We start from the raw sequence: 18,194 nt of genomic DNA, 5'->3' as shown, positions 1-18,194 counted from the left end.
TGATAGCAGGAACTGATTTAGAATCCAATTCCTCTTTAAAAACAATGTCTCTAGTCTTATTTCTCCCTCCAAACTCAAAATCCTAAAAAACTGTTGCAATTCCCGTCTAAAAGATCTTCCTAATTGTGGGATCATAAAACTCATAACCCCTAGATCGCTTAGAATAACTAATAAAGTAGTTGTTCATTGTTTTGGAGTCAATTTATTTTCATATGGCCTATAAATCCTTGCCTCAATTAGACATCCCCAAATGTGAAAGTGCTTTAGACTAGGCTTTCGGCCTGTCAAAAGCTCATAAGGTATTTTTGTAGCTGTTTTAATAGGTATTATATTCAGATTGTAAGTTGTTATCTTTAGAGACCTGGGCCAAATGAGCACTTTCATACTTATCATGTTTGAACATTTCTTCCTCTTGCATACAATGAGAGATGTGCTCATTTAGAGTCCATTTCTTTTTTTAACAGTTGTAACTAATTTTAAATTGGTTAAACTGTGCAAGAAGCGATACCAAAACCATGAGAACAAGCAATTACTTAGAAAGCTCGATCTTAAGTGCTTTAAGTCTTGAAGTAACATGGAACATCTCCATAATGTACTCTCTCACGTTTCCTTGACCCTTATACTTCATGGACATCAAAGAAGTCAAAAGCGATGTCATTTCAACCTTATCGTTTTTGGCAAAACATTTTTCAATTTCGCAAAGGAAACCCTTAGCCTGAGTAATCTCTTCAGATTCTGTGCCCCTACAGGCTTCTGGAATATTGTGCTCATGATCATTAGACTCATGCAGTTTGAATGATCCTATCTCTTAAAATCCCTTTTAGCCTTAAGGGTGCTTCCCACAGTGAGAGGTACAGGTTGTTCTTCCTTTAGTGCCAGGTATATGTCCATACAGCTAAGCACTATAAGTGCCTTTTTCATTCCTTAAAATTAGTTCCATTAAGCATGAGTATAGAATGTATATTAGTAGATATTGTGACAGCAGAAGATGAACTAGCTGAATATAGAACAAAATAGATAAACAAAAAAAAGTTGACATAAATATTCATAAGTAAACAATAAATTCAAAATATTGGTTAATCCCATCTCAAGATACCAAACACAACATTAATATCAAGTATTCCTTCTATCATAATAGAGATACATTGAAAGAATTCTCAAGTGGTTTAGAATGCAAGATTCTAAACTAGTTAGTACTCCCTAAAAGTTTTGTATGAATGGCCAAATAACAAACCAATAATATAGTCTGATCTTCATCGTCTATGTTGGCCTCAACATTCTTTAGGTCATTAAAGAGAGTGACAAATTCACTAATGTGACCCTAACAGACTCACCTTTTGGCATATATAACTTGTATAATCATTGTTTCAATACCAAGCAATTTGCAATAGACTTTGTCATGTAAAGGGCTTCCAATTTTCTCCATAAGGCTACTGTCATTTTCTCTATAAGTACCTCTTATAATATATTGTTCGTGAGGCACAAATAAATTGTTAATGCTGCCTTTTCATCAAGATCCTTTCATTCTATTTGATTCACATCCGTAAGCTTTTGCCCTGTAATGACCTTCTTCAGACTGTTCTGAGCCAAAATTATTGTCATCCGAACTTGTCACAAACTAAAATTTGTGATCTCATTGAGCTTCTCGATATCGTACCTCATTTTCATATCTAAATGAGTTGAATACAGAAATCGAACCAAGCTTTGATACCAGTTTGTTAGGGTAAACTCGAATTAAACAATAAACAAAAATGAAAAATGAGAAAATTGGACATAAATATTTACGTGGAAAAATCCCTCCGAAGAAGATAAAAAACCATAGGAAAAGAAAACTACACTAAAACAGAAAAAACTAGAAGAGGAGTACAATATGAAGAAATAAACAACTCAAACCCCAAAATACAAAGTTCTCCCGAAATTCCCACAAAACTCTCTCTTAATTATTTTGTTTTTATCCATCTCTTTAGGGTTCTTAAAAGCCTTATTTATAGACTTGAGATTGGGCCAAGTGCGAAGGGCTCCAATTCAAGATGAAAACTTTCAAAGTCTATGCAACATTTTTCATGTGGGCTTTTAAGGCCCAAACCGTCCTTTTTAGTATTCTAAATTGCAAAATATTCAATTTAGAGTTTAATTTATGTATTGTTATTGCAAAGATTTTAATATGTCCTAAAACCTGTTCTAATTATGTTGTCATTATCATGTCTATTTTATTACATTTTAAATAGTGTGTTTATTGGGTCCTAATGGTGTGTTTATTGTATCCTAAGAGTACCAATGGCTAGCCAACTTTTCAAGTATTATAAAGGGACTGTTCGTTTTTGGAATCAACGTGTGTTCACACTTAAGATGGTTGTTTCTTTTTATCTTGAAATGTGAACATTCGGCCAATCATTTCCTTATTAATTGCCATTATCCCAATGGAGGCTGAACAAGGCTCTTTGGAGAATTCTAAAAGGAGACTTTTGGTTATTTCCATGAACCATAAAGGCCATTGTCCACCAAGGGGGAAGTATGAGACTTTTGAAGAATGCTTAGCCATTAAGCATACATGTATGAACGGCATGGGGAAGAATGTGACTTTATGGCCATGCAATAGATGAACATATACCATTAATTTAGTTCATGAATGGGTTGATACATGTAACTCATTAATGGCTGAAAATTGCTATTCATGTTCATATTTTTGGTATAAATTGTTGTCTTGTAAACATTTGAAGGTTAATCAATGAATGAACATTTTATAATTATGAGATAACTTCTCTTTTGAGAACTTATTCCGAACTTACCAAGATTCATTTTTGTGACGTTTACACCATTTCGATCTTACCACTCTCGTTTTTCCTTCTAAGTTTGTCAATGTGGCGATCAACCCTGTACCTTTGATTCCTATAGTGGGTCAAGGTTCTTCATCCTTTTCAAAAACTTCTCGAGTTTTTAACAATCTTATAGAAATTGGGTCGCGTTGTGTTATAACATAGGTTCGTTTCTGGTTTGTTTCAAGTTCGAAAGTTATATCCCAAGTTATCCTTTGTTAGCTTTTCCTTCATATTTCTATCATATTTAAAAAGAATACTTGTTAAAAATGATTAGGAACTTTAAAATCATGACTCATATTTCAACGCCTAGTGAGGTTCACATAATTTGGAATTAGAGCTAATGTCTTTTCAGGTATTGTATATTTTCTCTCTCCCGAGTTTCAAAAAAATCATGAAAAAAGGAAAGGAAAAAACGATTTAAAATTAGTAAACAAAAAAAAAGAGTCCGAAGACCCTCTAAGAAAATTTTTATCTCATTCATGTTTTTTAGCCTATTTTACACATTTTTGTAAGTTTACACGATAGCAAAAATTTTCTCGTGCCAAAATTTTTTCATTTGCCCGTTTAGCCAAAATTAAATTTCCATAACCAGTTTAAGCCTTTTGAACCTTTTCTACCAAATCATTTTTCAAACCTGCCATTTTTTTTCTTTTATGTTCCATCCCAACAATGCCCTCAAGAATTATATTTTGTTAAATTAATTTCACCCAAAACATTCTTAAAGAATTTAAGAGTTCGAGTGGAAAAAGGCATGAGCAAGTGAAATCATTTGAGTGGAAAAAGTTGAATTTTGTTTGCAAACACGAGATGAGTGGCTTTCTTTCTGAATGAAATTTGTGAGGTTTGCTTTGGTGAGATACACAATTTCCTATCAAATTTATTCTTTTGTATACTAATATTTGTTAATCATGTCCCAAGAAGAGTTTTGAGATTTAGAACTTCAAGATCTAATGAGAGAGATGCGGAGATTTATTTGATCTGAATTCAAACAAGTACATAAAGATCAAACTGAGTTAAAGGAAGATCACCAGGGAGTCAATTACACAAGACTTCTATTATGTAATGAGAAAGAAAGGATTCCATTAGGAGGGATCAATTTTTTGATTCTTCTTTAACATAAAAGCCAAGACGAAGCAATGAGGATAGCAAGTTTGCATATTTCCGAAGCAAACATAAAGGTACATGAATCAAGTATGCAACTGTTACCACGAGTGTGGCAATATATACACCCACATCAATGAGGGAAGATGAACGTGTTTTCTATGATAATCCTCAAATTCGATCCCAAGAGAAGTCCACCATTTTAGGTTCTTCAAATTCAAAATCCATTTGTAAATACCAAGCAAGAACAGAAGAACTTGAAAGTGAGAAATGGAGACAAAAAGAAATTGAGAGAAAAGAAAAAGAAAAGTTGTTGATGAAAGAAAACGAGAGAAAAATAAAAGAGCTTGAGAGAAGAAAAAAAGTGTGAGAGAAGAGAAATTGAGATTGAAAAAGAAGAGAGTGAAAAGAAAGAACATGTTCATACAAAAGTGAGAGATATTTTAACTAATCAACATGCGAGTTTGCCTTGTGATATCTCTTCATTTTAGGTTTGTAAAGATCCATTGGTGGAGTTCCAATTTCATTACTTCCCCTAATGAAAGGTGATTCCATGTTTGAGAGAAAGGTAAGTTGGAAAATGAAAATATTCTTCAAGTGTCTGAAGGTAAACAAGGTAACAAACTTTTTAAGACTAAACCATGGTATTCTTTGAATGTTGTTGATGAGTTTGTCTCTAATAGTGTCTTAAAAAATTTTCCTCATGACATGTTTTGTGTTGGTTTACGTGACATTAAACCGCAAATTGAGATATCCATTGATGCCTTTAGTTTAACTAGATGCCTACAAAATTTTTTTGTTAGGAATGATAAAGTATTTTCACATAAAACTTTTAAAATTTTGGATTCTAATTATTATGTGAGTTCTTTAAATCATGGTTAAAAATTTTCATGGATATACATGCTTATTCGAGTAAAGATTGAGGGTTTAGTTTGTTTGAACATGCATATACCTATTTTTTCTTTATTTAGCATGTGTGATTTGATCTCAAAAGAAACACAATTGCTGCATGAAGATGTGGCAGATCAAAACTGCGTGTTTCAACTCGGAGTGAAAGTTAATACACCATTTTTACAAGGTTCCAAGTGTAAGAATTTCATTTTGTATAATTGTGTTGATGACTTTCAATTGCTCAATGTTTCACCGTTGCTATCAAAAATGAAGTTTGTGATTTGTGATGAAATGGTAAGGTAAAACTATGTCTTTGATCCGTAGTTAACTTGTGTTTACAAAATTTTGAAAGGAGATCTTGATATTCATCATGTTTATATAAATTGCATGATCTTTAAATTATCTCAATTCTGTGTAGGTGATGAATTGAAATAACAAACTTATATTGATTTTGGTTGTAAAGGTGTTTTTGTTTGTCAGGTTATTAAAAGAGTTGTTACTAACTCAATGGTTGGAAAGTACAACTTAAGGGATCGTGATTAACAAAGATTTTTCTCGAGAAAATAGTCCGATTTGAGGAGAAATCACTTAAAACAGGCAGGGTATAATGTGATCTCGGTCACATCATGTGATATGGCTAAAAAGACTCGAGATTGGGCCAAGCGCAAAAGGGCCCAAATTCAAGATGAAAACGTTTAAAGTCTATGCAATATTTTGCATGCGGGCTTTTAAGGCCCAAACAGTCCTTCTTAGTATTCTAAATTACACAACATTTAATTTAAAGTTTAATTTATGTATTATTATTGCATAGATTTTAATATGAACTAAAATCTATTTTAATTTTGTTGTCATTGTCATGTCTGTTTTATTACATTTTAAATAGTTTGTTTATTGGGTCCTAATGGTGTGTTTATTATATCCTAAGAGTACCAATGGTCGGCCAATTTTTCAAGTATTACAAAAGGACTGTTCGTTTTTGGAATCAATGTGTGTTCACATTCCAGATGGTTGTTTCTTTTTAGGTTGAAAGATGACCATTCAACCAATCATTTCCTTATTAATTGCCATTGTCCAAATGAGGGCTAAACAAGGCTCTTTGGAGAATTCTAGAAGAAGACTTTTGGTCATTTCCATTCACCATAAAGGCTATCATCCACCAAAGGGGAAGTATGAGACTTTTGAAGAATGCTTAGCCATTAAGCATGCATGAATGGACGACACGGGGAAAAATGTGACTTTATGGTCATTCAATGAATGTGTCGAAACCATTTTTTAAGGGAGATTTTGAAAACAGGAGTCACCACCAACCCTTTTAGATGTGATTGGATTACCTTATAAAACATTTTGGTCTACGAAAAATGTGAGAAAATAGGTTCGGAAGTCGGTTACGCATGAGGAAGGATTAGCACCCTCGCAACACCCAAAATTGGTACCAAATTGAATAGTTTTCTATCTTAATGTCAAAAGTTTGAAAGAATTTAAAAATAGGATCCTTTTTTTGAAACCGAAATAATTTGAGCTGAAAATCGAGATTCTTTTGCTCCAAAAGAGTATAAACATCACATCCAGCATGATTGGACACGATATTCTTAAACTTTCTAAAATCATCTCGTGATTTACAAAATCTATTTAAAAGGATACTTTAGACATTTAGACAAACGGGAGATCGCAACCCAGCATGTTAGGGCACTACTTCCCAAATTCCTAAATATAAAAACATTGCCTCACTTTTAAAATTCTTTAGGATTAAATGAACATAATTTTTTAAAAGCAATGATGTATTTAACATATTACAAAAGATCAATATTAAATAAATTAAACTACATGATACATACTTTAACATTTCATGCATATATAATCATAAATATACATGCATTATCATTTCATGCAAAATACAACATAGAGAATAATGAATATAACAATATAAATTACATAATATATACAATAATATTTCATGCGAAACAATCAATTTTCATGCAAATACATAAAAACAATAAATAAAGTAACAAATAATTTATGAGATAAAATTAACATAATAAAACAATACTAAATAAATATAAAAAGATACAAAAATAAACAAACAAATTATGAACATCTAAAAAAGATAAAATTTAAATACAATTAAAAAAATAAATGAGGTAAAAATATTTAAAACAATATATAAATAATAAAGGAGAATTTTGTTAAAAAAATGGTTAATATAAAAATATATATTATATGATATAATAACTTAATATATATATTTATAAAAATATTAATATATTAAATAGAAACAAAATTTTATATTAAATTTTAGAATATTACATACTAAATACTAAATAATGATATATAAAATGTAATTTTCAATAATAATTTACAAATTTTAAAATTATACATAATAAATAATTAATAATAAAATGATATAGTAAAATAAAAATAATATAATGACTAATAAAAAGATATAATATATAATAATTTTTACATATATAAATAATGTTGATAGTAAAGATAAATAATATATAAAGTATTTAATAAATAAATTATATAAAAATATTTAAAATGATTAAAATTAAATAAAAATAAAGCTCTAGGGTTAATTTTAAAATAATAAAAAAATTTGGACCTAATTGAAACGCGCGCTAAAATCTGAGGGACTCACTGAGCAATTAGCCCTAATCCCAAAACGGCGTCGTTCTCAAAATAAGTCTTATAATTGTAACTAGGACTAAATTAAAACAAAAATAAAAGGTCAGGGCCAAATTAAAATAAAAATAAAAATAAAATGAAATTATAAATATTAAAAATGCGGAAGGATCAATTGGGCAATTAGCCCTTTAAACAAAAACACGCGGATCCTACCTGGGTCACAGGTCAACGCATGGATCCTAAGCTTTGAAACAACGCCGTTTTGAAGCTTATCGTTTTAAGCAAAATGGCGCCATTTCCATGAGGCTATATAAGCCAAATTTTGGCCCCTAAAATTCATTTTTTAACCTGTTTTAAAAAAAAAAACCAAAGAAACCTCTGAAAGGGGGCAGAGAGCAGGCCCTTGGAGCTCCGTCGAGCCTCTGTCATCGGGCTCCCACGCACCCACGCGCTCACATGCCACTGTCAACTCCACCACACACAGCGGTCAGGATTCGAAGAGCCTCACTTTTCACAGCGAATCGAGAGGTAATCCTCTTTTTATTTATTTTTTAGAATTTTATATGTATATATTCATAACAAAAAGAAAAAAAAAAGGATAAAAACGAATCACCTCTGTTTCTTTGATAAACTGCTGTATTTTCATTGTATATGTGCTTGTAAAAAACCCATTCCTTTTACATTGTTTCGATTCGGGCATTTATAGCCACTGAAAATCAACATAAAATTTTACAATATTTATTTCTTGCTATATTGGTATTTGTCTTTGTTGTTTCTTTCCTTTTACAGGTGACGACGAGAGAATCAGCGATGATCGTGTACTGATGACGTGAATCTACCGGTGGTGGGATTGGCGCGCCGATTGCGGCGCGAGATAAGGCCTGGTGTCGGGGTGCTTGCGGTGCCTAGGGTTTTAGAAACCTTAGGCCTTCTGTCTTCTGTTAATGGTTTGGGCCCTTTGGGCCGTGTTTATTTGTTGGGTTGGGTATAACCGGGTATTTGGGTTTTAGACTAATTGGGCTGTAACCAAATTTTGGGTTATCAGGCCTTTAAGCCTGTTTATTGTAATTTGGACATTTAACAGGGACATTTTATTTATTTAGTTTATAAATTTAAATTATTTTATTTCACGGGCCCGGGCAAAAAAGGGTTCCTATAGCTGCCCCTCTTTGCTCATTACCGTGTAACGGGAATAGAGCAAAGACTATAAAAAAGGACCTAATTTTGCCCGGCCTGGCCAAGTCTCGAAATCTTGATCCTCATCTTCTTCAAAGATATTCTAATAGCTTCGAACTGCTTCATTGTAACTCAGGAATGTCAAATCTGCTATCTTCAACCTGCTCTCTACAAACTCAAGGACGCCATGTTGAAATCTTTGATCTGCTCCCCGCCTAATACAGAGACGCTAAATTTGTCATCTTCGATCTACTTCGATGTAAACACACAAATGTCAGATCTGCTATCCTCGATCTGCTCCTCGTCTAATACAAAGACACCAAATCTGTCATCTTCGATCTGCTTCGATGTAAACACACGAATGTCAGATCTGCTATTTTTGATCTGTTCCCTATCTATTACAGAGACACCAAATCTGCCATCGTCGATCTGCTTCGATGTAAACATACGAATGTCAGATCTGCTATCTTCGATCTGCTCCCCATCTAATACAGGGATGCCAAATCTGTCATCTTCGATCTGCTTCGATGTAAATACACGAATGTCAGATCTGCTATTCTCGATCTACTCCCCATCTAATACAGAGACACCAAATCTGTCATCTTCGATCTGCTTCAATGTAAATACACGAATGTCAAATCTTCTATCCTCAAACTAATCCCTGTCTAATAGAGAGACGCCAAATCTGTCATCTTCGATCTGCTTCAATGTAAATACACGAATGTCAGATCTGCTATCCTCGATCTGCTCTCTGTCTAATACAGAGATGCCAAATCTGTCATCTTCGATCTGCTTTGATGTAAATACACGAATGTCAGATCTGCTATCCTCGATCTGCTCCCCGTCTAATACAGAGACGCCAAATCTGTCATCTTCGATCTGCTTCGATGTAAACACACGAATGTCAGATCTGCTATCCTCGATCTGCTCTCTGTCTAATACAGAGACGCCAAATCTGTCATATTCGATTTGTTCCCCGTCAATACAGAGATGTCAAATCTGCTATCAGTGATCTACATTGTCCCCTAAAGGACATAACCTGTAGAATGCATATGTGCTTATGCCGAATGATTAGGATGTCATGATCGAAATGAGTCAAATGCTCCTAATTAGACATATTATGATGCAAAATGTTATGAGAATGACTCATATTTCGGACATCTTTACTCATTCATCCATCAAAGTTTCATTTTTATTCTACTCAAAGTATCAATCATACTTTGCTCATATGTTTTAAATCAAATTGGTCCTATTATACCATTCTTCGAATGTTACGACTTGCTGGAGATAATCCTTCCCTAGGATTGAATCGTTTGAATTGTCCACTCATCCTGAAGAAGAAATTTTTCCGAGCACTTCCAACCCTCACTCATGGGAATTCTTCAAACAATTGTTCTATTTTAGTTTCTCATATTCTCTAGAGATTTCCAGAGTATTATGCAAAACTTCGTTTGTAAAAATATTTAGTTCATCAATCATTATTTCAATCCAACACACTTTATGAATAATGGAAGACAAATAATTTGATCTTGAGAATAGTTAGAAAAATTATCAAAAATACAAAAGGAAATTGATCTGAAAACATATCTTTGAGAAGAAAAAGAATCCAAAGATAGTAAACAGGACAAAAATCGGATGCCCTACATATCACAGCTTGGGCTTCTATATACAAACTTCATGAAGATTGTTTTGAATTTAACATGTGTTTAGAAAATCCAAAGTACTTTGTTGATGCCCCAGTATGTAACACTCCACTTCTTGTTGAATCCAGTATAGCAAAGTCACTGCATGCTTTTCAAATTTTGAGCTGCCCTTTTCTGGTTTTCAACTCAAAACCCCTTTTGGTCTCAAGGCGCCCTTTGTGGGTTTTCACCTTGGCCTCTCCATTTTTTTTATTATTTTTATTTTTTTAGAAGTCTCAAAGTGCCCTTTGCGGGTTTTCACCTTGGATTCCCTTCTCTTTAGACAAAGTACTTCTTAACTGAGTCTGAATTCACTGGATTAGGTAAACTCTTCCCATCCATTTTTGTAAAAATCAGTGCACCACCAGAGAAAGCCTTATTCACAACATACGGCCCTTCTCAATTTGGCATCCATTTTCCTCTAAATTCCTTCTGTATGGGAAGAATTTTTTTCAATACAAGATCCCCTTCGTGAAATTCTCTTGGATGAACTTTCTTGTCATGTCGCATCATTCGCTTCTGATACATCTGGCCATGACGAATAGCCCTTAGCCTCTTTTCTTCAATCAAGTTCAATTGGTCATACCGCGATTGAATCCATTCTGCTTCATCTAGCTTTATCTCTGACAAAATTCAAAGAGAAGGTATTTCCACTTCAATGGGTAACACTGCCTCTATCCCATAAACCAACGAGAAATGAGTTGCCCTAGTAAAGGTTCTGACGGACGTTTGATAGGCAAAGAGTGCAAATGGTAATTTCTCATGCCAATCTCTGTAGGTCTCAGTTATTTTCCTTACTATCTTCTTGATATTTTTATTGGCAACTTCCACTGCTCCATTCATTTTTGGGCAATATGGAGATGTATTATGATGTTTGATCTTGAATTAGCTGCAAACTTCTGCAATCATGCTGTTATTCAAGTTCAATGCATTGTCCAATATAATCCTCTCAGGCATTCCATACCGATAAATAATCTCCTTTTTCAAGAATCAACTTACTGCTGACTTGGTAACACTAGCATATGAAGCTACCTCTACCCATTTCGTGAAGTAGTCAATGACCACGAAAATGCAACGATGCCCATTCGAAGCTTTTGGTGATATTGGCCCAATAACATCCATGCCTCACATGGAAAAGGGCCATGGAGAAGTCATAACATGCAAAGGTGAAGGTGGTACATGAATCTTGTCCCCATATATCTGGCATTTATGACATTTCTTGGCATAGCTGATACAATCTCCTTTCATAGTAGACCAATAGTATCCAAACCTCATAATTTGCCTTGCCATTGTAAAACCATTAGCATGTGTCCCACAAACACCTTCATGTACTTCTTCCAAGATTTGTCTGGCTTCCACAGCGTCAACACATCTCAAAAGCACCTGATCTTTCCTTCTTTTATAAAGGATATCCCCATCTAGTACATATTCACATGCTAACCTCCTCAAGGTTCTTTTGTCATTCTCAGTTGCCTGCTCAGGATATTCACGATTTCTCACATACCGTAATATATCTTGATACCAAGGATGGTCCTCCTTTTCCTCTTCTTCGATGTTACAACAATGAGCTGGGACCTTAGAAATACTCATCTGAATTGGTCTTACATCCTCTTTTTTATTTGCTTTAATCATGGAAACTAGTGTTGCTAAAGCATCTGCCATCTGATTTTCGTCCCGTGGGAGATAATTGAAGGTGATGTTATCAAACTCTTCAAGTAACTCCAAAACTACCCTTCGATAATTAATCAATTTAAGGTCCCCTGTCTCCCATTCACCCCTAAGCTGGTAAATTACCAACGCAGAGTCTCCATATACTTCCAGGGTTCTAATTTTTTGCTCTTTGGCCGCTCGAATCCCCATGATGCATGCTTTATACTCGGCCATATTATTCCTATAGTCAAAATCCAATTTACATGTAAATGGATAATGATCACCATTTGGGGATACTAAGACTGCACCAATTCCATTTCCTATCGCGTTGGATGCGCCGTCAAAGTTTAGCTTCCATGGATGTTCTTCAGTAGTTGCCACATACATCAACTCCTCATTAGGGAAATCAAAGCTCAATGGCTCATAATCTTCCAGAGCTCTGCTAGCCAGAAATTCTGCTATTGCGCTTCCTTTTATAGCCTTTTGACTTACATAGACTATATCAAACTCTGAAAGCAGTACTTGCCACCTTGCCATTCTTCCATTTAGAGCTGTTGACTCCATCATGTACTTTAATGGATCAAGCTTCGAAATTAGCCAAGTCATATGATATAGCATATATTGCCTCAACCTTCGAGTTGTCCAGATTAAAGTACAACACAACTTCTCAATTAGCGAATATCTCATCTCACACTTTGTGAATTTCTTACTGAAGTAATATATCGCCTTTTCTTTCCTTCCTGACTCGTCATGTTGACCAAGCACACATCCCATAGAATTACTAAATACTGATAAGTACAGAATTAATGGTCTATCTGGACTGAGCGAGGATAATATAGAGCGTTTAACAAGTATTGCTTGACTTTATTAAAAGCATTCTTGCATTCCTCATCCAAAGTACATTGGCTGTATTTTCTAAGGAGGCAAAATATAAGATCACATTTCTCAGTTAATTGTGAAATAAACCTAGCAATATAATTCAGCCTTTCAAGAAAACCCCGAACTTCCTTCTGAGTAAGTGGTGGAGGCAATTCTTGTATGGCTCTGACCTTGTCTAAGTCAACTTCTATTCCCTTTTCGCTGACCACAAAGCCCAATAACTTCCCCGACCCAGCTCTGAATATGCACTTTGCCGGATTAAGCTTCAACTGAAACTTCTTCAATCTCAGAAACAACTTTCTTAAGACTTCAATATGCTCCGTCTCTATTCGAGATTTGACAATCATGTCATCAACATACACCTCAATCTCCTTGTGCATCATATCGTGGAATAAGGTCACCATAGCCCTTTGATATGTTGCACTTGCATTCTTCAGCCCAAAGGGCATTACCTTGTAACAAAAGGTGCCCCACAATGTTATGAAGGTGGTTTTATCCATGTCTTCAAAATGCATCTTTATCTGATTATACCTTGAGAAGCCATCCATAAAGGAGAACAAAGAATATCCTGCTGTATTGTCCACCAAAGTGTCGATGTGCGGTAAAGAAAAATTATCCTTTGGGCTAGCTTTATTCAAATATCTGTAATCAACACACATTCGTACCTTTCCATCCTTCTTAGGGACAGGCACAATGTTAGCCACCCATTCTGAGTACTTAACCTCTTGTAGGATTCCAGCATCAAACTGTTCTTGACTTTATCTTTTATTTTCAGTACAATATCAGGCCTCATCCTTCGCAATTTTTGTTGGACTGGCTTGCAATCCTGTCTTATAGGGAGATGATGTACCACGATATCAGTATTCAACCCCAGCATATCCTTATATGACCATGCAAAGATATCTTTGAATTCATGTAGCAGCTCAACAAGACCTTGTCTCGTTTCCTTAGCAATGTGTGTCCCAATTTTCACCTCTTTTCCTTCCTCCAAGGCTACATTCTCTATTGCATCTTTTTCATAGGGTAGGATTTGTTTTTCCTCTTGTTTCACCATTCTCAACAGATCTAGAGACACCTCACAATCCCTGTTATCTTCAAGATCCTGAGGTTCTTCTAAATACATGTCTTGCTCAAAAGAGAATTCAGGATTTGTAGTATCAGTGCTCATGTCATTGATATCTAGGGATCTGCGGGATACGAAAGAATGTACAAAGAATGAATGAATTTTAAGAATATTTATTTATGTGTTATGTATGAAATGAAAAATTTGAAAGAAATTAAAAAAGGTCAAAAGAATATTGATCGGTATAAAAGAATATTCACTCGGATTGATAATAAAAGTCGTGTTTTATTGAAATACAAATATCCGAACATGAGCCTATTTTACAAATGAAATCTTATTACTCCTAGGCTATAGAGTAACAAGAGTGTTCTGAAAATTACTTTGAAAAATCTTTAAAAACTACAGGAAGTTCTTCTGCAGTCCAATTATTTAAAGAGCTTCCCGGTTCATAAGGGCGAATGCCCTTAAGGTTTCTTCGTTCAGACTCTTCATTATATACAGCATTGATATGATGACTTCCTTTTTCGAGTAGCCCTCTCTTAGGGTGAATTATCCCTCCTAATATAAAGGTCTAGGATGTATGAGGGAAAGTTATTGATCTCCACTCTACTTCTCTTCCACTTAAACGCGCCCTTCTTCTTTCTTGACGCTTCTCTATTTCCTACCTTCTATGCCTGTGATCTGGCCTAAAACCTAAGCTAAAATGATCTCTCTACTCTTTTAGTTCTGGAACTTGAATTCCTCCTTGGAGATATCTTCCCAATCCTTTTCCTGGCAAGGCTCCTTTCCTCACTGTCATCTGCAAACCCATTCTTGTGGTTCTAGACATCCTAGGCACCGACACCTCATTACCCTCTGAAATAAATGTTGCATTAACGAATTCTAAGGAACGAAAAGAGCACTCAACGGCCTCCTCGTTCACCTCTACATAGGGTGCACCACTAGTAACTGCTGCTATGATGTCTTCCTCTGCATTTATGGTGATCAGCTGTTCGTCTGTTACTAGCTTTAATTTCTGGTGCAAAGATGAGGGCGCCACTCCTGCCGAATGTATCCAAGGCTTCCCCAACAAGTAATTATAAGAAGGCTTGATGTCCATTACTAGAAAGTCTACCTCATACGTGTTTGGCTCGATCATTAAAGGGATATCAATTCTTCTCATGACCTTTCTCTCCGTGCCATCGAATGCTCTCACTACATTATGGCATGTTTTCGTGAGAGAACTGTCTATGGGTAATCTGTTTAATGTAGAAAATGGCAAGACATTTAAGGTTGACCCATTATCAATAAGCACACTAGGCAATGTATATCATTTACAGTGAGTGGTGATGTGCAAAGCTTTAGCTGATCCCATGTCGCCAGGTGGAATTTCATCATCATTGAAATAAATGAAATTGTCAGCGCTTATATTACTAACCAATCGATCCAACTTGTTGACAGATATATTATTGGTAACGTAAGTCTCATTCAGCACCTTCATTAATGCCTCACGATGTACCTCTGAACTCAAAAGCAAAGCCAACACTGATATACGAGCTGGTTGTTTATGCAATTGTTCAATCACGCTGTATTCACTGTATTTCAGGAATTTTAGAAACTCTCTAGCTTCTTCTTCCTTCACTGGTTCATTAACAAGTATCTCAGTCCTATTATCCTTTTCAACGTCAAAGGCTTTCACTTTTGTGGTCTCAACTCTGATGCCTTTTGCATCATAATACTTCCCACTACGTGTGTAGGATCCTTCAACTTGAACCTCCTTAGAAGTACTAGCTATATCTTCTCTCTCTGGTATTGTCACATTACAGTCATAATTCCAAGGTACCCTCTTGTTATCCTTATAAGGAAAGGAAACAGGTTTGTGAATAATGACTTTCGGCACTGTTTGTATCTCAACTTCATTATTCCTTGGTATAGAAATAATGATCCTTGGCCGGTTGATTCTTTGATTCTCCTTTCAATGTGCATACATGTCCTTTATCTGAGCCAACTTCATAAAATTCCAGCTCCTTATTATCTATAAGGCTTTGTATCAAAGCCTTAAACTCATCACATTCCTGGATCTCGTGTCCCTCTTCTACATGGAACTCGTAGTAGTCCCTCACTCCTTTATTTCTTTCTCCAGAGATTATCATCTCTCTTTCCACCATTTTTTCCCAAATTATTTTCATCGGCATTCTTACCTTGGCCACATCCTCTTTAATCCTTCTCATTCCAGTTTCCCCAATTGCGTTTACCCCTTGATCATCATGGTTTGACAACGGGTTCTTTGTACTAGGGGTGTCGTCAAATTTTACGATCCCCATCTTGATCAGTCTTTCCACTGCTTTTTTAAAGCCAGTGCAATTTTTGATTGAATGCCCCGATATCCCTGCATGGTATTCACATTTGGCATTTGCACCGTACCATTTGGGATATGGGGGTTGCAGTGGTTTCAAATGAAAATGAGCTATTGCATGCGCATTAAATAGACTTTGATAAAGCTCCCGGTGACGCGTAAATGAGACCTTCTTAGAATTTTGTCTCGAACCAGATCCCTGCTTTTGGGAATCCTGTTGCCCAACTGTAGTTGCTCTGGGCTGACTAATCGTAATCGTATTGTTACCTCATTATCTTTCCTTCTTGGGGTTGATCTTTTAGCAGTTTCCCCCTCTATCTTGCCACCTCTTATGGCGTTCTCAATCATTTCTCCTACCATAACTATATCAGCAAAGCTCTTGGTGGTACTTCCAATCATATGAGTAATGAATGGGGCCTTCAAGGTGTTAATGAACATCATGGTAGTTTCTTTCTCCAAGAGCGGTGGTTGAACTTGTATGGCAACCTCCCTCCACCTCAATGCATATTGCCTAAAGCTCTCATTAGGCTTCTTTTCCATGTTCTGCAAAGTGATTTTATCAAGAGTCATGTCAGTCACATGATTATATTGCTGCATAAAGGTTTACGCTAAGTCTCTCCAAAAACCGATCCTTGCGTGACTCAATTGATTGTACCACCTAGCAGCTGCCCCAACCAAACTATCCTGAAAACAATGGATCAATAATTGATCATTGTTTATATAGCTAGTCATCCGCCTATAGAACATGGTGATATGGGCCTCAGGATAAGTAGTCCATTGTACTTCTTAAATTCCGGCATCTTAAACTTATGAGGAAGCACCAAATCTGGGACCAAACTCAAGTCCTTGGCATCAATTCCCTGACGATTATCAGTGTTTTCCAATGCCTTAAATTTCTCCTCTAATAATCTATAACGTTCCTCTAATTACCTTAATGATTCGAGTCTCATCTCTTCCCTCTCAGCTATATCTAAATCAGGGATGACTGGATTGGTAGTCCCAGGTTGAATCCCGAGCCAGTTTGAAAGTTCATGGGTATTCCAGTATCTACTTGCCCATGTTGAGGCCTTATTGTGATGGACGGCCTCCGGGGATACGCCTCAGGTTGAGTTTACACATGAGGTAGAGTAAAACCAGGAGGATGATCCTCATTATCCTCTTCAGTGATAGTCATAGAGGCCTTTCTTTTATCCGTTGCCCCCTTCAGCAACTGAGCCATTTCAGCCATCATATTCTTTTGGGCCTCCAACATTTGATCCTTCATCTTTTGTTGGGTTTTTGTCAATTGTTCCTGCAATTGCTCTTGCATTTTTTTCTAGATCTGCTCAAGTCTTTGATCCATATTTTTTGTTTTAGTGCGTGTATTGTAAGGATGTGTTACTTCCAGGTTTTCTTTCTCTCTCTCTCTCTCTCTCTGTAATTTTAACTAATTAGGGTCATTCTATAAATTGGAATGCATATGATGCAATGAGATGAAAATGCATGAATGCAAAAAGAAATCGATTCTGATTCAGTTTCTTTTAGAAAACGTTATTTAAGAAACAAAAATCTTTACATAAAACGAATTACAAATATGCTTTTTCCTTCAGGCCCAGAGTTTTAACCCTATCCAATAACAAAGCTAACTCTCGACCTCTATCTGACACTAACTCATACTTTGCACTCAATACATTAGCTTGAGTTGCCAGGTCTTGCAAATGATCAGCAACCTCTCGAATCTGGACTATGGTTTCTCCCATGAGATAGTCCCTATCTTTGACTTGATCCTGAAAATGGTGAAGCTATCCCTTCTAATGTCCTTCTCTTTCCTCGAGCTGCTCAATCTGAAGTTCACAGTTCTGCAGTGCTGCTTCCAACCCTCCGATATTGTGCTTCATTTCCTCGATCTTGTTCAGACTTGCCTTTAATTCGACCGCAGAGTTACGACTTCGATGATGATGAAGAGATCGTCCAAGCTCAGTCACCTTAGCTTT

At 35.6% G+C, this 18,194-nt stretch overlaps 1 protein-coding gene across 1 annotated transcript; it reads right to left on the bottom strand.

Moving 5' to 3' along the window:
- Window positions 1-14,598: 14,598 nt before the first annotated feature.
- On the bottom strand, window positions 14,599-17,530 carry LOC108471545 (uncharacterized). Its single transcript, XM_017773146.1, has 5 exons — window positions 17,339-17,530; window positions 16,658-16,764; window positions 15,854-16,466; window positions 15,204-15,720; window positions 14,599-15,080 (listed from the first exon to the last, which is right to left on the bottom strand). Exons 1-5 carry the CDS (start codon window positions 17,528-17,530, stop codon window positions 14,599-14,601), a joined length of 1,911 nt encoding a protein of 636 aa, XP_017628635.1.
- Between the last annotated feature and the right edge of the window lie 664 nt (window positions 17,531-18,194).

The sequence above is a fragment of the Gossypium arboreum genome, chromosome 11 (genome assembly GCF_025698485.1).
Source record: "Gossypium arboreum isolate Shixiya-1 chromosome 11, ASM2569848v2, whole genome shotgun sequence".
Taxonomy (NCBI): domain Eukaryota; kingdom Viridiplantae; phylum Streptophyta; class Magnoliopsida; order Malvales; family Malvaceae; genus Gossypium; species Gossypium arboreum.
Note: the sequence above shows the minus strand (reverse complement) of the source record. Positions and strands in the feature narration are given on the sequence as shown.